The 19148-nt window shown below is 44.6% G+C and overlaps 1 protein-coding gene across 2 annotated transcripts; it reads left to right on the top strand.

Moving 5' to 3' along the window:
- Positions 1-4715: 4715 nt before the first annotated feature.
- Positions 4716-15390, top strand: OSGIN1 (oxidative stress induced growth inhibitor 1). 2 transcript variants are annotated; one of them, XM_039721165.1, is made up of 6 exons: positions 4716-4860; positions 8835-8940; positions 11327-11463; positions 11772-11963; positions 12284-12375; positions 13024-15390. In XM_039721165.1, the coding sequence occupies exons 2-6, from the start codon at positions 8856-8858 to the stop codon at positions 14015-14017; spliced, it is 1500 nt and encodes a 499-aa protein (XP_039577099.1). In that variant the 5' UTR covers positions 4716-4860; positions 8835-8855; the 3' UTR covers positions 14018-15390. The 2 variants fall into 2 exon arrangements, with proteins under 2 accessions (XP_039577099.1, XP_039577100.1); XM_039721166.1 differs by having other exon boundaries at positions 4731-4860; positions 8838-8940.
- Positions 15391-19148: the final 3758 nt, after the last annotated feature.

The following is a 19148-nucleotide window of genomic DNA, read 5'->3' as shown; positions in this document are numbered from 1 at the left end:
GAAAATGAAAATAAACCCTGAGGGTAGGAAGCTGCAGGATAACTCTAGTCCAGTCCTCTTCTAAACCTTCACAGCTAAAAACTATTGTGCTCTGCTAGAGAAAATCTTATTTTTCTTTGACATAATTGAGAATGCCGCCTGGCTACCTCTGGGTGCCCTTAGGTGTACATGTTTCAAAGCCATTAAGGAATGCTACAAAATCTTTTATCTTGATTAAATGATTCTTGGCAAAGTAGAGAAAACTAAAGTTGGATTAAAGACCTGCAGAATGGCTTTAGCTGTGGCAAAGAAATGAATACAAGAAACTCCAAAGGCTTGCTGCAACCCTGTTTATGAAAGTTTGTGTTGCTGAGTTAAACAAGCTCATAGCATCACATGCTCCTTTTCCACCTTTGAATTACTCACTTGTACTTGGAAACTGCAGTTTTGCCCTAAGGGAAAGTACATTCAGAGAAGATGCTCAGTGCTCACAGTTCAGCTGCACCCACTACTTCCAGTTTTCTTCTCTGTTAGTTATTCCACTCAAGAAACTATGAACATTAACTTTTGAAGGATATTTTGTGGCTTGGGACATACACACACACCATAGTATTCTACAGCAGTTTATTCAATTAATCAGTTGCTAAATGCTCATGTAGACTAAAAGAACATAACTAAACCATGACTGTATGACTGTAGAAGCTAAAGGCTGTATCTTCAAATCATGCAGCTCTCCAGAACTCATGTAAATATTTTGAATACATTGACATTTAGATAAGAGGAAAATTCCCAACCAGTTTAATGTGTGGTTTAATCTTTGACTAGGTCATGGATGCTGTTTGTTTACATGAAAGTGTGTGTGTTTACTTTTCCCCAAAACATCGATATTGAGCTCACAATGGAGCTCTGAGGGCAGAGCACATGAGCTGAGCTTTCCTCTGCCTGTGACATTTGGGAATGAAGAGCCTGCAATGATCCACTCCTGGGAAACCTGCGTGGCTGTAGTCCCTGGAGCCTATGGACTGCACCTCTTTGCATCCTACTCATTTCTGAAAGGAAGCACGTGTGTTGGGGAGTAGAAAGCACCCCAGATTTGGCTACCATCCAGCCATCTGAGGAGGGAAATGGTGATCCTGGCCCGTTCTCTGAGGAAATGCCTGCACAGCCGCTTGGCACTCTACTACTTCTCTACACGGATACTTCACATGTAAACTATTCTTGCAAAATATCCACAGTTGGCTCCCAGTGTAGTACTGGGAATGTCTCTTTCAGGGTGTGCTTATAGGGACCCTCTTGACCACTGCAAACGCTCTCTGTTCTTGCTCCCTAAGCCTGGACAGACAGTCTGGGGAATGTCCCAGTGAGGCACTGGCCCTAGGGCACACTCTGTGTGCTGTGCACAGGCCCTTGCTGCAGAGTGGCCAAGGGCATGGTTAAATGCAGCCAGGAAAGCTTTGTAGCCCTCCTGGGTATTGTGATTGATTTTCACCTCCCCAAGTCTATTTTTTAACAGCTGTTTTTAAGACAAAGTGGTGGAAGTGGCTGATGCCCCTGGCCAGTGAAGGATGGTGAAATTCTTTGGTTTCATCTCATTGCTTTAGGAAGACAACCCTCTCTGAACAGACAGGGAATGATTTCAAGGTAATGAATTGAAAGCAGGGAAAAGAAAAAACCACCATCTTACAATAGTTCCAGCAAAATGTAAAGTTTTGCTTTTTACATTCCTCAAACAATTTAGCAAGTTACTAAAACAAAACCATTTCAATCATTTATGTGACTGGGAGGTCAATGTTCCTGTGAACAACAAAAGGGTGCAGTGAACCTTTACTTCTCTTCCTTTGGACCCAGCTGCCTAAACAGTGCAAAAAGAGGTATGAACACATAACAGATATTACTTTGGCAGGGACATGGGAAAGTTGGGACATGTGGTCTGGGCCAAATCTTTCTTTAGAGGAAGCCATGTGAAAGCACAAACACATGTAGGAAGTCACAAGTTTAACTGAGAGCAGAACTGGGTCTCATACTTCCAGCGTTGCCTAAGCTGCTTTTTCTGTCAGACCTAGCAATTGTCTGGGAGTTCCAGCCTTTTTTACCTCTGTCATTCAGCAGAGCAAGTCACATTATCTCAGACGTCCACCTGCTCTCAGAATTTGTAGGGCCACAACTTGCTGCTTCTGACTGGGGGCTGCCACAGCATTCACAAGGAACATCTTGCTGATGTGGTCTGGGCTGTGGTGTTGGTGACAAATGTAGGTTTTCTTAGCTGAAGCAAAAATAAACCAGGTAAACTGCCACAGTATTGATGTCAAACCATTTATTATCATTACATATGTGGGTCCTAGTTTGGTATCTAAGCTCACATGTAACTCTAAGTGTAAGCTTTTCTTGGTTACAAAAGTGGAGATGCTTTAGGCAGCAACAAAGTGAAGCTGGGTTTTAGGTTCTGCACAGAGACCGTGTGGAACCAAGATACTTGATCAGATTTTCCAACATTTGATTTTGTATTTTGTCTTAGATTAAATGATGTGCATTCTGTGTGTGAGTGAGTGAATGGAACACTTAATATTCTCTTAAGGCAGAAAACATGCAGAATTTTAGATTTCTGGTTTGCCATAATTGAGAAGAACACCAAAGCATCAAAGCAGTACTGTGGCCCATGGAGGATCACACTGGGAGTGCTCCCCTCTTTATGAAAAACCAACAGAACATGAAGTTCTAATGAATGAAACAATGTAGTTTGTCAGGATAATTTAGCACAGTCTGGCACACCTTAAGGCTGGCTAGAGGGAAGGGTGGATGCTGGAGAGGTGCTGTAGGAAAGGTTCTGCCATGAGCTGTCAGCAAGGAATTCTGACACCAGAGCTTAAGCTCCCCCAAATCAGGAGACAGCAGAATCTGACAGGTTTCATAAGCAGGAGACCTGTCAGATTCTACCTGTTCTATGGACAGGTAGAACTTACATAACCTGAGGTGAAAAGTCAATAAGTAACAAGGAGATTTCTTTCTAAGGAAATAGGGGTTGGTTCAGGTGCAAAGTATTCCTCAGTACAGTGTTATGGCTCTGATCTTAATTCTGTGCACCAACAAAATGGCTTTGTCAGTTCAGGAAAAAATAGAAGTGAATTGCATGAGTTTGTAGGTCAAGGGCTGGCTGCAAGGCCAACTACATATTGCTCAATTACCTCTTCTTCTGGAAAGTTTATCCAAAGAGTTGGGCTGAATCATTTGTTTGCGGTCAAGGTACACAAGGAGAAACAGTTACTTTGATATATGTCTATTCTCTGTGATGTGTTCCTTGGGATATCAATAAAAAAGAAGCCCCCAAATTACTGCGTTCAATGGTCTTATTGTACCAGCAAATAAAGGGCAGTGGGTTATTGTACATAAACGTTTTCCTGTAAAGAATTGTACTGTGCACAGAACTATATAGAGCTTGTGGTGTTGGGAAGCCATCCTGGCTTTATTTGCAAAGGTAATAGAGATTCTAGTTTTACAAATTCTAGTAGGAAATGGACAGGATCTCCTATTTTTTACAGAGAAGGCAACTTTATTTCTGCAGATTTGCACACACAAGAAGTACTCCTTATATGCCAGCCAAAGCATCATATATGGTTTTGTCTTGTATCTATGGTATCAGCAGGTATGGACTTGAACATCTTTGTTCTACAATGTTTGACATGCAACACTCCAGTGTATTGAAGACAGATTTGAAAAACCTAGTAACAGGGCAGTCTTAAATCACCTAAGCAAACAAATGCCTTATTTTCTCTGAAAGCTTAATTTTTCTGTGGCTGACATGGACACATTGGTTACATGCCAATAAATATCTGAATAATGCCTATAAAAGCCCTTGCTGTCAAAAAATCAGTGTGAGTTATTCAAGAGCTCTGTGCAAATGCTACCTTGGATAAAGGCCCAGGAAACTGGAAAGAGTCCTTACCCCTCTCCCCCCACCCACGTCAGTCTGACAGCATTTACTGAGTCAGACTTTTTAAAGGATTGACTGGTAAACTTTGAGTGAAACAGTTGCTTCACATTAATTAAAACAACTTATTCTGGTGGAATTAAAACAGAGTTTTATGTTAAGTATTCTGCTCTGATGGGAGTCATGAGAGCAGAGAAATCCTTCTCATGAACTGCTTTTATCTTTTAGATCACATGAATGAAAGTACGCATTTTAACTGCTATCAGCAGTCCTGATTTCCTGGAAATTGTGGTTTCCAAACAGATGGCCTCAGAGATAAATATGTGCTTCATTTACTACTTGAACTGAACACTTTGGGATAAAGGTATTTAATTTGTGAAGGGCATTTTAAATTTAGCAAACCAGATCAATTATTCTCTGAATTGAGTAAAATACCTTGGATGAAACCCCTGGTGGGTTCAGAGTTTTATGCAAGCAGTTTGACTCATTTTACTGCTACTGTGCAAAAGGCTTATAACACTTTATCTCACTGATTTGAAGAAAAAGAAACACAAACTGAAATCAATCTTTTCAGACCCACTATATATCTGTGTTGTCCTGAGGGTTAAAAGTGGAAATATTTGTTCAGTGCAGGACTTCTGGCAGCCAGGGGTCCTGTAAGCCTGCTTTGGCTGTAGTCACGTTAGTCAGCTGAACATTACTAAGGAGGTTTCTCTGCATTCATTCAGGAGCTGGGAAGGGAAATATTCCTGCTGACTCATGCTTATTGGTATTTTCCTTGCTCCACCTCCAGTCATCCTGGCTCCTCCTCTCCTCTCTTGCTGCTGGTTGCCTACTATATTTAAACAGCTGTCTTGGAGCAGAGAGAGGATTCCAGGCTTTTAGTGTGGTTGGCTCTCCTGACTGTACAATCACTTTCATAAAGATTCCGCCTCTCATCAGACCTGCAGCTAAAGGTAAGAAGGCTCCAAATAAGCACAGAGAGCTCTGTCTGGTGTACCCTAACATCAGTTTCTGAGTATCACAGGGGTGTTTTTGGAAAGGTGTTATTACATACCACAAAGTTGAATTTTTTCCACATAGTTTAATTGTGTTTGGGGGGTAACTGGCCTGACATGCAAGAGTGATGATACAAGGAGAGAACAGCTTCTGAAACTTGTAGGGAAGTATAAAATGAGTATAAAATGTAAAAGCTGTCAAGATCTCTGGTTTTTTGTTACTTTTTTTTAAAGTACTAATTAATTAAATAGTAAACTGGTGAAACAAGTGAGTTAATGAGGAAATTAAGCTGAAGAAAACTATTGTTGCATCTGTGTTAGAATTGTTCTTTAAAACTGAGTGTTGTGGTACCTTTTTTAACCTCCCCCAGTGTTTGTACCCCAGCTGCATTGCTCTCTTGAGCTCTCCCCATGTGCTGCTCAGGCCACACTTGGTGATTCTGACTTCAGCAAAATCTCCTGGCTGTTACAGGGAGAGCTACCTGCATGTGGCTGATGTAACCTGGCTTTCCCTTTCTCCAAGGATCACAGGGTCTCCTTGTCTTGCTCAATGTGTCTTTGCTTTTTCATTTGCTCACTGAAAACCTGTTTCAGGCTTGCAGCCTGGAAGGAGTGAGAGCCACACTGGCCGAGTTTGTGAGTTACAGTCCCTGCAGACAGAGGCTGTGTCAGGAAGGTATGCAGAGCCTGGCCCAGAGTGAGCTGGGAGCTTTCCAGCCAGAAACAATTATGTAACATCACACTGACGCTGGAATGCTTGGGAAGGAGCAAGAAGCCAAGTTGTGAAACTTGCTGCACTCTCCCAAATGAGGAGAAGGAAAGGGACATTCATTTCCAGCAGGAGGCTCAAAGCAGGAGCCAAAGCCAGTGTCACTAAGCTAAGTGTGAGTGCCCCTGAGCAGTCTTAAGTTTCTTGCTATCTCAGGCTTTTTCCTGGACCTAACTAGTTCAGTGTAGATTGGCAATGAACTTCAATGTCCTGCTGCTTTCCAACAGCCTCTGCAAGAACAGGCTTTCCTCTACACTGTATTAGCTGCCCCAAGAGTCTGACTGCAAAAAAAACCCCAAAACAGTAATTAGAATAATCCACCTTAACATCTAATGGCAGGAAAGGTGAATGTTTGGCCTGAAACTAAAATGCCTGGGATGCTCTGAGTTTTACCCCCAGAAGTCAAACCTTTAGCCTACAGGATGGGAATAGCTATAAACAGGTTCAGCACCTGATTCACTTTCTACTTGAAAATAAGAATTAATAACTATGAATTATAGAGATGAAAGCTATAGGATGTGAAAGGGACTTCTTCCATTTGTAGAGAGATGCTAGGATGGTTAATCTTGTGTTGATAGAATTTTCAGGGCCAAATCTTCAGGAAACAAAGTGTGTAGCACTAAAATGTCATTAGGAGTTTTGTGACCCCAGGCACTGAATAAATCCATGGTTAAAAATGCTCACATATGTGTACAGATCCAGTAATTTAATCAGACTAATAATTGTGCTCCTCTAGCTATTAAGGTTTGGTCTAATTGCAGAAAATGCTCCTCTTTCATGTGTCCAAAGGTGCAGAAGGGGGGGAGGGTGGCACAGGGAGTTATCAGTGGCTTGCTGCTGCCTCTGTGCTTTATCAGGGTGGAGAGGGGTGGCACAGAGCAATGGCCAGGAGCCAAGGCAACCTTCCTCTAAAGCAAACAGCACTGCCAGCCTGTCTTCTCCTGGCTCCTGCCTCTTTTGTCCCCTTCAGGCTCCCCCAGAAGAACGCTGGCACCCAGCAGCGTGAGGCTGTGCTCACCCTTCCCAACGGGCTGGCAGGCTCCTTCCCTGCGTGCTGGCTCTGCCGCTGCCCTGCAGCTGCTGCCAGGTGCTCTGCTGGGCTGAGCAGGCCTTGCTTCCAGCAAAAGTCCCTCGGATGTGCATGCAGTTTTGCCATGCATGCTGCTGCAGGGAGCTGTGGAGCAGAAACCTGGAAGATTGCTTCTGGAGATCAGGCTCCCAGCAGTTTCACAGAAATAAGATGTGTACTCTGTGTTAGGAAAAATGAATAAGAACTGGTGTAATACAGTGATGGAGAGGGGGTTATTTGTTATCATGGAGAAGAAACTCCTGCTGACCTGCAGCTAGGTGCTGCAGTTTACTGGTTTGAGGGGAGCACCTGGCTGGTCACACCAGTGCCCTGTTCCTTTGGTGTCTCTGGCAGTCCCAGCTGCTAGTGCTGAATTCTACTAATTGCACCTCTGGAGCTTTGTGAGAAGGAGTTATCTGGGGGTAAACTTGCACCACAGTCTGCTGAAGGTGGTGCAGGTTTTGGTTAATGTGGCAGGACCTATCCAAAAGACTAAGGAGACCCTTGGTTGGTTGGGCTGTGCTCCCACAGCATCCAGGGCTGTGGGGAGGCCTTAAGGGGAGTTCATCTTCTGTAGTGAATACAATTACCTTCAATTAAATTGGGAACATAAGTTTTGTTGAGATCCAACTCTCTTCAAAGCTTGATGCTTCCAATTACTTAAATTAGAAAGCACAACTATAATGTCTTTTAAATGGTTCATGCCCTGTCAGGCAAAATGCATAACAGATTAATGCTTAGTTAAGTGGTAACAGGCAACCAGTAAGTGTCACTAAACTGTGTCCAACAATTTGGACAAGGCTGCTGGTTTTGAGTTCATTTTATGTGAAGAACCCAGTTGCCTTGGAATTGAGCTGCTGAGCCCAGCCATGGCTGAGCACTGGTGTGCATGAGAGCTGTCACATCCCTGCAAGCAAATGCAGCACTCCTGCTGGAGCCTGGGATCTGTGATCTGTAAACTCACTGCTGGTTTCCTGGCTGCCCAGGCAGTCACTGCGCTTTGCTGGAGCTGCTGTGACGTAAATGTCAGCCTAAAGAGGGGCATTACACGGGCAGGAAGACATCTGCTGCAATTCCTGTGTCAAAGGCAGTGATGGGCCAGGCCTCATGGAAGTGTGCAGAGCACTTGCCAAGATCTGTCTGCACTTGGGAAGGCTGTGCAGAGCGTGCCCTGCTGGACAAAGTCGTGCCATTCCGTGGATTTTGCTTAGCTTTCCAAAGTGACAATAAGGTTTTTATAAAAGAAAATATTTTCTGTAGGATAACTTAAACACTTATGCTGAATTTCAGAACTCTCAAGTTTATTGTGGTAAAAAATAACTTCTCTAGGTTAGTGACAGTAGAACTGAATTCCGTGGAAAACTCAAGTCATTTGACATGGTAGGATTCCTGCAGGAATGGCAGAAACATTCACTGTTCATTGGATGTTTGCATAATGATTAGATTAGTTTTGTAGATTCCACTCTAATGACACCTTAGTCTCCAAGATAATTATGATGTATATTTTATTCAAAGACTTGTTATTTACTTGTTCAGACCTAGAACTCTCCATTTTCTGGAAAATTAAGAAAGAAGGTTCCAGAACTAAACTAGCACTTCTCAAAAAACCCTGTAGTGATAGAATGGTACCTATTTGAAAATGCAGCCAGGAGACCAGGTTTACTTCACTTATCAGTAAATGCACAAGATACTTCAAAAAGTGTTTGTGATAATGATACCATTTTCTACAGAGTATGGTCACAAGTGAAGTTTTTATTAACAAGCTGCAACACTTCATTTAATGTAGTGAGAAGGTTCCTAAAATTGCCAGCTGCCCTGGAATTCATGTCTGAAAAAGAAAGATAACTCTTGTGTCCCCCTTTTGTAGTGCATAATCAGAGAATCATCCTTTGATTTTGAGGTCAGGAGGCGAAAAAGATAAGGAGGTCTGTCCTGAGTGTGGAAGTGTAATTGACAGTCTGCAATGCAGGATAATAATGCTTTAGATTAGCCTGAGTTAGTGGGATGGAGAAAATCTTGTGGTGTTTTTCTTGTTTGTTTGCTTGTGGATTTTTGTCAAAAAAATGAAAGTAATTCAAAACATATTTGTTTCAGCAGGTAGATTCCAGAGCAGAAATGCTTCCAGATGGGAAGATGTATCCATTAGTGACCAGACCCTCAAACAGGAGTGGGCTCAAGACACTGCCTGTTGTGATCATAGGTAAGCCTCCTCCTGCCAGCATTGCTGTGTTCTCTTGACTCTCTATCTTTAATTTCAGTTCCACTTCCACATGTTCTCACTCAAACCAGAAATGCCTGACTACTGTTTCTGCATCCTTTCCCAAACAGCCAGACTTCCTATAATACTAAGAGACCTCTAAGAGTTGTGGAACATAAGGAACAAGATATTTTACAAATTAAAACACATATCTTTAATGGTAAAATTGGTAACCTTTTGAGCATCAGTTCATCTGAGCCTGCTTTTTCTCTGTTGGATATTTAGAAAGATTTGAAACCTTTTCAGTACAGATAGGTAATTGCCTTGCTGTAGTTATCTGTAGTGCTTGAATTGAAGGTAGCTTTGTGTGAGTTTTTTCACCATTTTGTCTGTTTAAAAAGTACTCCAGATGCTGTTAAGGTTTCTTGAAATTTCTCACAGATTTCTTTTAAAACATGAGTGAGCTACGCTGATTTTGTACAGATTCAATAGACTTTTAAAATGCAGGTTTCTACCAGTTAAAAAAGCCAGGTTATACAGTAACTGTCTTGCCTCCCTTGCAAGAGGGAGCTTGCAGTGTGAGGTGATTCTTGGAGCAAAGAAATGATGTCAGAGCCTTCCCCTCTGACCAGCCAGGAGCTGTGGGGGTGTTGGACCTTGCTCATCTGAGCCTGTGTGTCGTGCCTTGCAGAGCTGGCTTCCCTCCTTCTCTGGCATCGAGTTCAAAGCACCCGAGGGAGCAGCTCCAAAGTTAGAGCACTGCATAAATCACCCCTAATCCTTGCTGACAGCAAGTTTGACAAGGACACTACTACCAGCAAGTTCTTGTCTGAGAATGGCTTTGTGCTGCTCAGTTGTACAAGTCTCTAGGTGGGAAGGAGGAAATTTTGGTGCCTCCCTGGTGCACCTGTGCAGGGAGCCAGGGTGGAGATGGCACTAAAGCCTCAGAAGCAGCAGTGTGAAGAGAGGCACTCAGGGGAGGCTGCTGGAATGAAGCAGCCCAGATGTTTCACTGCAGCTGGACAGCACTGCATGGAGATTCCAGCTACTTCCACAGGCCCTGCTCCAGGGAGGCTGTGTGCTGCCTCAGCTGTGCTAGAGCCTCATGGAAGCAGTTGAATTTTAAAATATCTTGAGCCCCAGATGTTCTTGTGGCCATCCATATCAAACTTAGACACACTCTGTGTGTTGCCGCTGAGTGTTGAGCACTCAGGTGATGAAGTTTGGCTTAGGTACCTCCTTGTACTGCCTAAAGCAGTGACCTGAAATTTGTTGTATTTTACTATAGCTGCAGTTTAGTTTGTTTTTAGTGTCTGTTGCTGTTGGTTTTGGCTAACTTTCCTGCAAGTGGAATATTCCAAACGCTGACCTGCAGCTGCTGGTTCGTGTCAGCACAGCAGCCTTTGTCCCCAGCTGTGACACGGGCTGCCCTTCACATAGCTCACTGTTGGCTTTGCAGCCATGACCTCCCTCTTTTGGAATCCTCAAGGATCAGCCTTTGCTCCAGTCACCCTTGAGCACTGGCACTGTGTCAACAGGCTGCTGTCACTTGGGCTCTCCTCCCCTCCTCGTCACTGCGCTGCCGTGGGTTTTGGTCACACAGCAGCAAAGCCTGGGCAGCCAGCCAATGTAAAATATTAAACATGCTGGAGAACAGCCACGTGCAGACTTTCCACAGGCTGCTCTCACCAGGCTTTGGAGTCACGTTTATCTAGTTTTTCTCCTGGCTGTTGGGTGGTCAGCCAAAGAGTTCAGCCATCCAGCGATCTGTTCAAAGTGCAGTGTTCTAAGGCTTGTCTTGGCATGGCAGAGAGACTTTCCTTAACACACTGCAGTACCACAGTAGGGCTGGTTCCCATTGGAAAGAGTCCTCAAGACCCATTAGTCAAGGCTGTATTGCCAAATATCCCTTAAAAGATGGAATTTCTTGCTGAGAAGAACTGGTTCCCCTTCACTTCAATAGTCACCATCTTTTCTGGATCTTGTATCCTGTGCACAGTGAACTACTCTGCACTGGTGTGAAATGTGCTTCCAGGAGAGCTGAGGCCCCTGGACAGCCCATGATCAGCTTCTAAACCCCTAATTTTAGAGAAATAACTCCATTCATCACCATGCTAGAGACTTCAAGCTTCAGGTGAGGGCAGCCTCTGACTTATTTAACCCTGTGACTTTTCAGCAAGTTCTAAGGACCTTGCAGTGCAAATAGGAGCAAGTGAGGTGAAGGGTAAAATGACTTCCCAACTCCATCCAATAAGCCCATGCTGGAACAGGAAATCCCCTGTATCCATAGCAGTGTCATGTCTTTAGAATTGGTCTGCATATTAGAAACACTTCTCAAAGAACTGCTCTATCTCCAGAAGTATAAACTCTTCTCAATTGTTTTTTTCAGGGAATGGGCCTTCAGGAATCTGTCTCTCATATTTGCTGTCAGGTTACACCCCTTACTTCAAAAGACACTCTCTTCATCCTCATCCTATTCTTCAGAGAAAACTGGAAGAGGCACCAGAAGTCTCTCTTTTGGACCAGGTTTGTGTAAAGATAAATTATGACATCCCAGCAAAGCATCCCAGGGGTGTGTAATAAGTTATTACCTTGTTTGGATTTTCAAAGTACACAGACAGAATGAGCCTTAAGCAAATAGCAAAGCATTTTGCTTTGTAATCCAGATCTTTGCTGCTAAGATCCTCGAGGCAGCCCTTGGGCAAGAACCGGTCTGTGTGCCAGTAAATGAGCTGCCCCAGCACACCAAGCCCCTGATGAGAGATGCTGGAGTAACAAGCAGTCTGCTGCCTGGCACTACCTGCACTTTGAGCATCTGGTGCTTCTCTCTCTAGGATCTGGAGTATCTGTCTGAAGGCTTGGAGGGACGATCCCACAGCCCTGTGGCTCTTCTGTTTGACACCCTGCAGCGGCCAGACACAGACTTTGGAGGGACAGCAGAATCTGTGCTCACCTGGTGGCATGAGCCTGACAGAGCCATCCCCCACCTGGTCCTTGGCAGAAACGCTCCTGGAGGTGCCTGGCACGTAAGTGAATTGGAGCCAGCTGGGGTCTGTGTGTTGTGTAATAGCCAGATGTGCTGACTGGAGAGAGAAAAGCTCCTCTAAAATCCCAGTCAGCTGTGTTACATCTTATATATATAGACAAGTAAAAGTTTAAAAAGAAAACAAGCCTTTATATTCCCCATCTCTTGTTCTTTTTGGAGAACATGGATGGTTTCATCCCTTACAGCAGATTAGAGGAAATTACTGATTTCATCATCTGTGCCATATTGAAACATGGAAAAGCTGCCTTTCACTTTTTACATTAAAAAATTAAAGTAATTTTGCTCTGCTTCTTGTTCCAGTCTATAGAGGGCTCTATGGTTACCCTGAGCAAAGGGGAATGGATGAGACTCCCAGATCTCCCTTTCAAAGAATGGTTGAAGCAAAAGAGAAGGTGAGATATCCATGTGTGATCATTTGCCAACATCTGGGGGTTTTTAGAGAACCTGGAATGGACTTCTTGCATGTAGCTACTCATCTGTTATGGATGATTTAGTGAGAGAAAGGACACCCTCCTGCACCCCAAAACCAGCCCATTCTATACTGAGAGATTCAGATAAAGTTGCAGTGCTGCTTGGAAGGTGTCCTTCTCCACACCCACTGGGGAGATGAATCTGTGACCAGGAGTTCTGAGTAGAGCTTGAAATCATGGTCACCTGGCTTCTACTGATGACAAGTACAATCAGTTCAGCCACTGTGCATTCTCTGAGGTGCTGCTTTTCTTTATACGTGTCACTATTAATCTTAACAAGTCCAGGTGTTAAAAATGGAATGGAAGCAAGATATCAGAGAAAGGCTTAAATAACCAACCATGTTCTTGGGGTTGGATTAATGCTAGAGAAAGCTGCCTCTGTCCAACAGCTTCTGGACCTCACTGTTAGCTCTGTATGTCAGGAATGACTTTGCTGAAGTCAGGGAAACTAGATCAGTCTTCTCTGGTAGTGCCAGGATAGATGGCTCTAGGATACATTCAGTGCAAGAGGGGACAAATTCCAGTCTCTTACTTAACTGCTGCTTGACCTTTGTTTGTCCTTTATTACAGAGGCCTCAGAAACAATAGAGCCACAGCAGAGGACATTGCTCAATATTACCAACACTATGTGATGAAGAAAGGACTGCAGAAGAATTTCAAATGTGGCACTGTTGTGACCTCTGTGAGGAAAGTGAGTGCAGAGAGCATCTCCAACCACACCCAGAAAGATCTGCAGGAGGACAGTGACTCAATTTGGAGCTCTAATGAAAAAAGTGCAGAGGTCTTTCAGGTGGATGGATTTTTCAAAACTGTGGAAGGTGATAAAGAGCCCTTCTCCATCTGTGCAGAGAATGTGGTCTTGGCTACAGGAACATATGACAATCCTACCTGGCTCGGGGTCAAGGGAGAAAACCTTTCCTATGTCCACCACCAGCTGTCTGCCCTAGAAGAAGCAGTGAAGAACAACAGTGTTGGCATCATGACAGATCCAGTCTTGATTGTAGGTGCTGGTCTGACAGCTGCTGATGCGATTCTCTTTGCTCACCATTGCAATATTCCAGTAATCCACGTTTTTCGGCGACGAGTCACTGATCCTGGCCTTATTTTTAACCAGCTCCCCAAAACGATGTACCCCGAGTACCACAAAGTCCACCAGATGATGAAAGAGCAGACAGCTGCCTGTGCTGGGCCCTACGAGCACTACATCAGCCTCCCTGAGCATCACGTGCTCTCCTTTGGCAAGGACAAGAAATGCATCTTCCAAGACAAGAACGGCTGTCAGAAAGCTTATAAAGTTTCTATGGCTCTTGTTCTAACTGGCTCAAACCCCAACCTCTCCTTTCTGCCAAATGATGGCATTGACTTGGCGCTGGACAGCGAGCAGCCAGTCAATCCAAAGAGGAATCCCATAGATGTTGATCCATTCACCTATGAATGCACTCAGGAGAAAGGGCTCTATGCCCTGGGACCTCTAGCAGGAGATAACTTTGTACGCTTTGTGCAGGGAGGGGCCCTGGCTGTGGCCAGCTCTCTGTCAAAGAAAGCCAACAAAAACCCCCCCTAACAAATAACCCCATCCCTGCACTGCCTGTACTAGGATGGGTTACTGCTCTTCCCATCAGATCATCTGATTTGTACGTCCTCAACTCTAAAGGCCATTCCTGGTGTTCTGCAAGGTTATATGGAGAGTTAGTAAGTTCTTGCTGAGTTATCTGAGAAGATTAAGTGACCAAATACAGGGTGGGTTCCACACACAGCAGTATCTTCAATTCCTGGGAATTCAGCTCCTTTTCTGCATAGCTGTGCATGGTTACTGGGACTGAAGCTTGTGCCTGGAAAAACAAGGGGCAAGACAGGAATTGCTCTTCTATCTAAAACCCTCCAGGTGGCCAAAAATTGGATTGAGGAATCAATGTTAATTATTTTCAGATAGCAGGCCCACAACACTGTGTCTGTTGGTGTCTTACAGTGTTTTGTCATGAAACAAAGTAAACTGACCTGGTTTTATTTACTCCTGTGGTTTGGCTGTATTTTCTTGTTAGGCCAGAAATCACTGCCAGGTGCTGCAGGTACCTCTTTGGCACATGGGGAGTACTCTGTCAGTAAAAACTGACATACAAACACTCAAAACTGTATTGTCTCACTGACACCAGCAACAAGTAATGCATGATTCTTTTTTAAAAAATCAAGAGATTCCTGTGATGGGTTCTTCTCCTTCCTGAGAAGAAATGGTACTGATTTGCAAATACTTGTTTTGCCATCTTGCAGCTCCCTGCTTTCTAAATCCTAAACCTGTGATAGCCAAACTCTTGGCAGCTGCTGTAGGGACAGGCAGAACTGAAGGGGAGCTACAGGTCCATCTTGGAACTACCCACATACTGTATGGGGCTTCTGCTGCATAGAGGATTCTGGAAAGGTGCAATATGTTGTATACTGGGTGAACTACTAATGTATTATGGTTTTTTTTTAAAATAATATTATTTGTATAAGAGGGGAAATGGCACAGTCACTTTTTGGTAGCTTTATGCTATATATATATATATATAAGTTTTTATACTGTTTTTCTAAAAGATTTTTATTGGCAGAATATTTTGTTACAGTCTTTCAGTCTGTTCTGAATCAGCTGGGGTAGATGGCACTGATGCCTTATGTTGTAAACAGCATTCTCAACAGACCTACAGGGGCTTTCATACCTCTCACAGGAAAAATTTCAGTCATAGCTAATTTAATTTGGTGTAAAAACAGGCTCTGCTCCCTGTGCTGCACTGAAACTCACTGACTCAAAAGGCTCTGAAAAACTGAGTGGGGCATCTGTAAATGAATTGGCTGGAGCTGAGATGTGGGAGGGGTTTGTCTGTGAAGTCACTGTATCACTTGAATCATTTTTCTGACGACTACTCTTGTATGAAACTTTCCAATAAAGTGATTTCATACTTACCTTGTGTTAGTTTTAACTCTGAATCTCTGACCCAGAGAAGACCTCATGAACTGTTCATCACCATCGTCTTCCTGGTGAGTACCAGGGTTTGTGCCTGCTTAAATCCTTCATCCCTCTGCTCTCTAGGAGGACCCTACTGTGAATTTTCTCTCTATTTATCTTTGTCTCTCCAGTAGGATGAAAGGACGAAGATGTGAAATGCCTTGTAAAAGATGTAAAAGGCCCTTGTGAAGTGCCATGCCTGTCTCTTGTGAGGCTAAGAGAGTGCCAAACCAGGTTATTTGCCAAGCTTGTTCTTGCCTGGGAGATCTTAGATCTTTTTCCTATTCACCTGCTCACTCCTGTCTGCAAAATAACCCCAGGTCATAGCCTAGTCAGTAAGGCAGTTAAGACAGCTCAGATCAGAAGGTGACAGTTTAGATTTGAAGGTGTCTGGTCCAACCCCACTAAATTGGAGGTTGCTCAGTTAGACCTGGTTGCTCAGTGCCTTTTTGGAGAAAGCTTTGACTATTTCCAGGACAGAGATTGCACTATCAACATTTGATTGCACCGTTCAACATTTTGCCACCTTTGTTGTTGAGAATTTTAGGGTGTTTTCTTAATTAGCTGAATTGTCCCTATTGCAGCTTACCTACTGCCTCTAGGTTTGGTGGTTTTGGTTTTTTTTCACTGCACAGCTCTGAGAGGAGTCTGGTTCAAGGTGTTAAAATACCAATACTCACTCTTCTCTGCAGGCTGAGACTGACGTGCCCTCAGTATTTTGTGAACACAGAAGAGTGGAGGGAATGAGTTTCCTGCTCTGTGTCCTTGCTCACTGGCCAGAGGGATGGCAATGTCCCCAGGGCTCTCTGGCAGCATTACTCTGCATGAGCTGCTACTTTCCCCTGATTCTGTTATCCTGGCAATTTCAAAGGAGGGTTAATGTGGTTCTGTGATCTATGGCAACTAACCTTTGCTAAAAAAAGTTCAGTGATCAATGCTCACCTCTCTGAAAATGCTGGTTTTGGCTACATCTTCCTGTCTCAAAAGCAAATGAGGAGGAGAACAAAAGCCAAAGAGCATTTTAAAAAAAATAAAACCTAGGGGCACTGGTGTGCTGTGTGCTGGGAATGAGGTCACAAGATTGGTGTCAAGTGAAATGCTGCCCTTCCCATCACAGAGATCAAAGTCACAGCGTTCATGCTGATTATTCCTGCATCCCATATTGCATTATGCTGATCATTCCGGCATCCCATATTGCATTATGCTGAACTAATTTACCCTGCACGGGAGAGCTCCTATCTAGGTCAGAGCCTGAGCCTGGGTGGGGGGAGCTGGAGTGTCTGTTTGAAATCACCTCCCTTCCTGCCCAAGAGGGACAAGCTAATTGCCTACCCCGTGCAGGACCAGAAAGGGAAGTGTTTTTCCACAACTGATGCTTAGAAAATATCCTACATTCTGCCCCCGAGGGATGTCAAAGTAGGGAATCTCAATAGCAGAATTGGTGGTTTAGTCATCAACTGCAGCTCCTCAGGGCAAGGCTGTGTGCTTCTAATCCAAGTTGTCATTCAGTTCTCTGTATCCAGGGAGGCAACTATGAATTATTGTTCCAAAACAATCAGCTGTGAGAGTCAACAGATACCGGCTTTGTTATGAGTGCAATTCACCCAGGCATTACAACCTTGACCTGCAGCACATGACAGGGCCAGGAATAAACCCAGGCTCCTCCTGGGCCCTCTGCACAGCCAGCTCTGCCTGCCAGGGTGACACAGCTCTGCCAGGTGACACCCCAAATGCCTCACTTCCATCTCCTCTGCTGCTCAGGCCAGCCTGGAGCTCACCCAGCTGGGTGTGTAACACCTGAGGCCACTCTGCCTCTGTCCTGTCCCCTGCCAGTCCTTGGGTGTCCCCTCCCTGCTGCCCACTGGGGAGCTCCCAGGGCCACAGTGACCAGAGCAGGGCCCTCAGGGGAGCCTCCAGCAGCTCCCTGCTCAGCTCAGTTTGGATAGGGCAGGTTGGTGTTTCCATGCAGAGCTCTGGCTGCAGCTAGGTGATGCTCATCCTGCCACAACACGGGCTCCATATCAGGGACTCCTTTCCTCTTCTTCAGGGCTCCTCAGCCTCCTTTGGTCCCCAGTTGTACCCTTGCAGAACAAGCTCCTGAGACCTGCTGGTACTTGCCAGGAACAATGGAAAATTATGCCTTCAGAACCCAAATGAAGATTTGAAGTTTACCAAGACAAAAAAACAAAATTGTGGGGTTTTTATTTTTATTGTGTTTGTGAGTCCTTGTAGTTATGGCTTATGTATTTTAAAATCACCTGTAGGTGTGGCAGAACTGAGTGTACAAGCCTGAACTCAGGTACATTTATTATGCAATTAAAATACAAACTTAGTGCTTTTGCTTTTTGCTTTGGTGAAGGTTTTGTGAGATGTCAGATGACGTTCATTGGGAGCTTTTGTTTCTCAAATTAAGGGAAGGATGGCTTTAAAAGGAGCCATCTTTTATGTATCACCTAAATTGAAATAATTTCAGTAAAATAATCTTGGGAGCTCCTTTGATTGTTCAGCCTTCCCTTTGTTGGCAGCACTTTTGTCTTTGAGCACAGGACTAAATCCAGCCACATCTTGGCCAGACCACGCTATTTAAAAGGTCTACAGGGCACTATGATACATTGCAAGTCTAATGATTGCCCAAGTCTAAGCTTTAAAAGGGCCCTTAGGGAGCTGTCATGCTGTTGCAGATGTAGTGGTTTAAATTAACCTGCTTTATTTGTGAAACACAGATATTTGTGGGCAGGCCAGCAGCCAGCACATCACTGCTGACTGACAGCTCCTGGGGTCAGGCTAAGCTGCTTCTAACTGGGGACACCTGGGAGTGGATGCTGTGGGAGAGTCTTCTAGCAGAAGAGGTTTCAAGGTGGAACAAACCCTGGAGCCTCCAGGGAAAAATGCCTGACTTCCAGGGCTCTTATGCAAGCCATGAAGGTGGAAGAAAGCTCCTGGAGAGCAGCTAAGTGGGGAGGAAGAAAAAGGAGCACATATTTTGTTGCTATTGTTGGCTGGCTCCTGCCTTCTGCCAGAGCCTGGAAAGCTGCACGGATCCTCTGTCCAGGAAGTTTCCTTTGGCGTTCCTGGGGACAAGCCCTTAGGGCCAGGACAAAACCTGGGTGATTTGATGTGCAACTCAGAGTGATTCTGAGAAATTCTGCTCTGGCATGAGAAGGAAAACCCCTCCCAGGTTTGACTATTTCTGTTTTGCCTCTGTGTGAGTGTGCCCTTCTGCTCCACACGGGCACCCACGTTACACAGCTTGGCTTAGGAAGAAGGGCCTACGAGTATATTGATTTACAGGAGCAGAGCAGGCAGCCCTCATGAACTTTTTGCAAAGAAAGCAGAATGGGTTTTGTTTTCCAGGCCAATTTTTTCTGGTTGCATTCATTTCTTGGAAGCACTGTCAACAGTTCTGCTTTGTTTTACGTCTACACCGCAGCAAGCTGGAAACAAGGGAAAGGAAGGGAATCCTGAGCCAGGCAGCAGCCATGCACAGGCAGCGTGGCCCTGCTCCACAGCCAGCATCCCTGGCAGCTGGGAAAACTACTCTGGAAGGTGACAGGGATATTTACTTAAGTTATTTACCTTGCAGGTGAGTTTCCATATCTCAGTCTCACTGGAAGTGAAGGGGCTGGGAAAAGAAGGGCAGGAGGCTCCTTTAGGGCAGGGGTGCAGCTGCAGGGGCTGTGTGCCTGGGGGTCAGGGTGCTGGAGCACAGCACAGC

This window comes from Passer montanus, unplaced genomic scaffold, assembly GCF_014805655.1.
Source record: "Passer montanus isolate IOZ18808 unplaced genomic scaffold, ASM1480565v1 scaffold45, whole genome shotgun sequence".
NCBI classification, from domain to species: domain Eukaryota; kingdom Metazoa; phylum Chordata; class Aves; order Passeriformes; family Passeridae; genus Passer; species Passer montanus.
The sequence above is the reverse complement of the archived record's forward strand: the minus strand, read 5'-3'. Positions and strand labels throughout refer to the sequence as shown.

What these genes read in the sequence shown, in the direction of transcription:
- OSGIN1 (XM_039721165.1), top strand. Translation starts at nt 8,856, where the DNA reads ATGCTTCCAGATGGGAAGATGTATCCATTAGTGACCAGACCCTCAAAC. An exon ending in CTCCTGGAGGTGCCTGGCAC is followed by an intron (nt 11,964 to 12,283) that starts GTAAGTGAATTG and finishes TTCTTGTTCCAG; the next exon opens with TCTATAGAGGGCTCTATGGT. An exon ending in TGGTTGAAGCAAAAGAGAAG is followed by an intron (nt 12,376 to 13,023) that starts GTGAGATATCCA and finishes CCTTTATTACAG; the next exon opens with AGGCCTCAGAAACAATAGAG.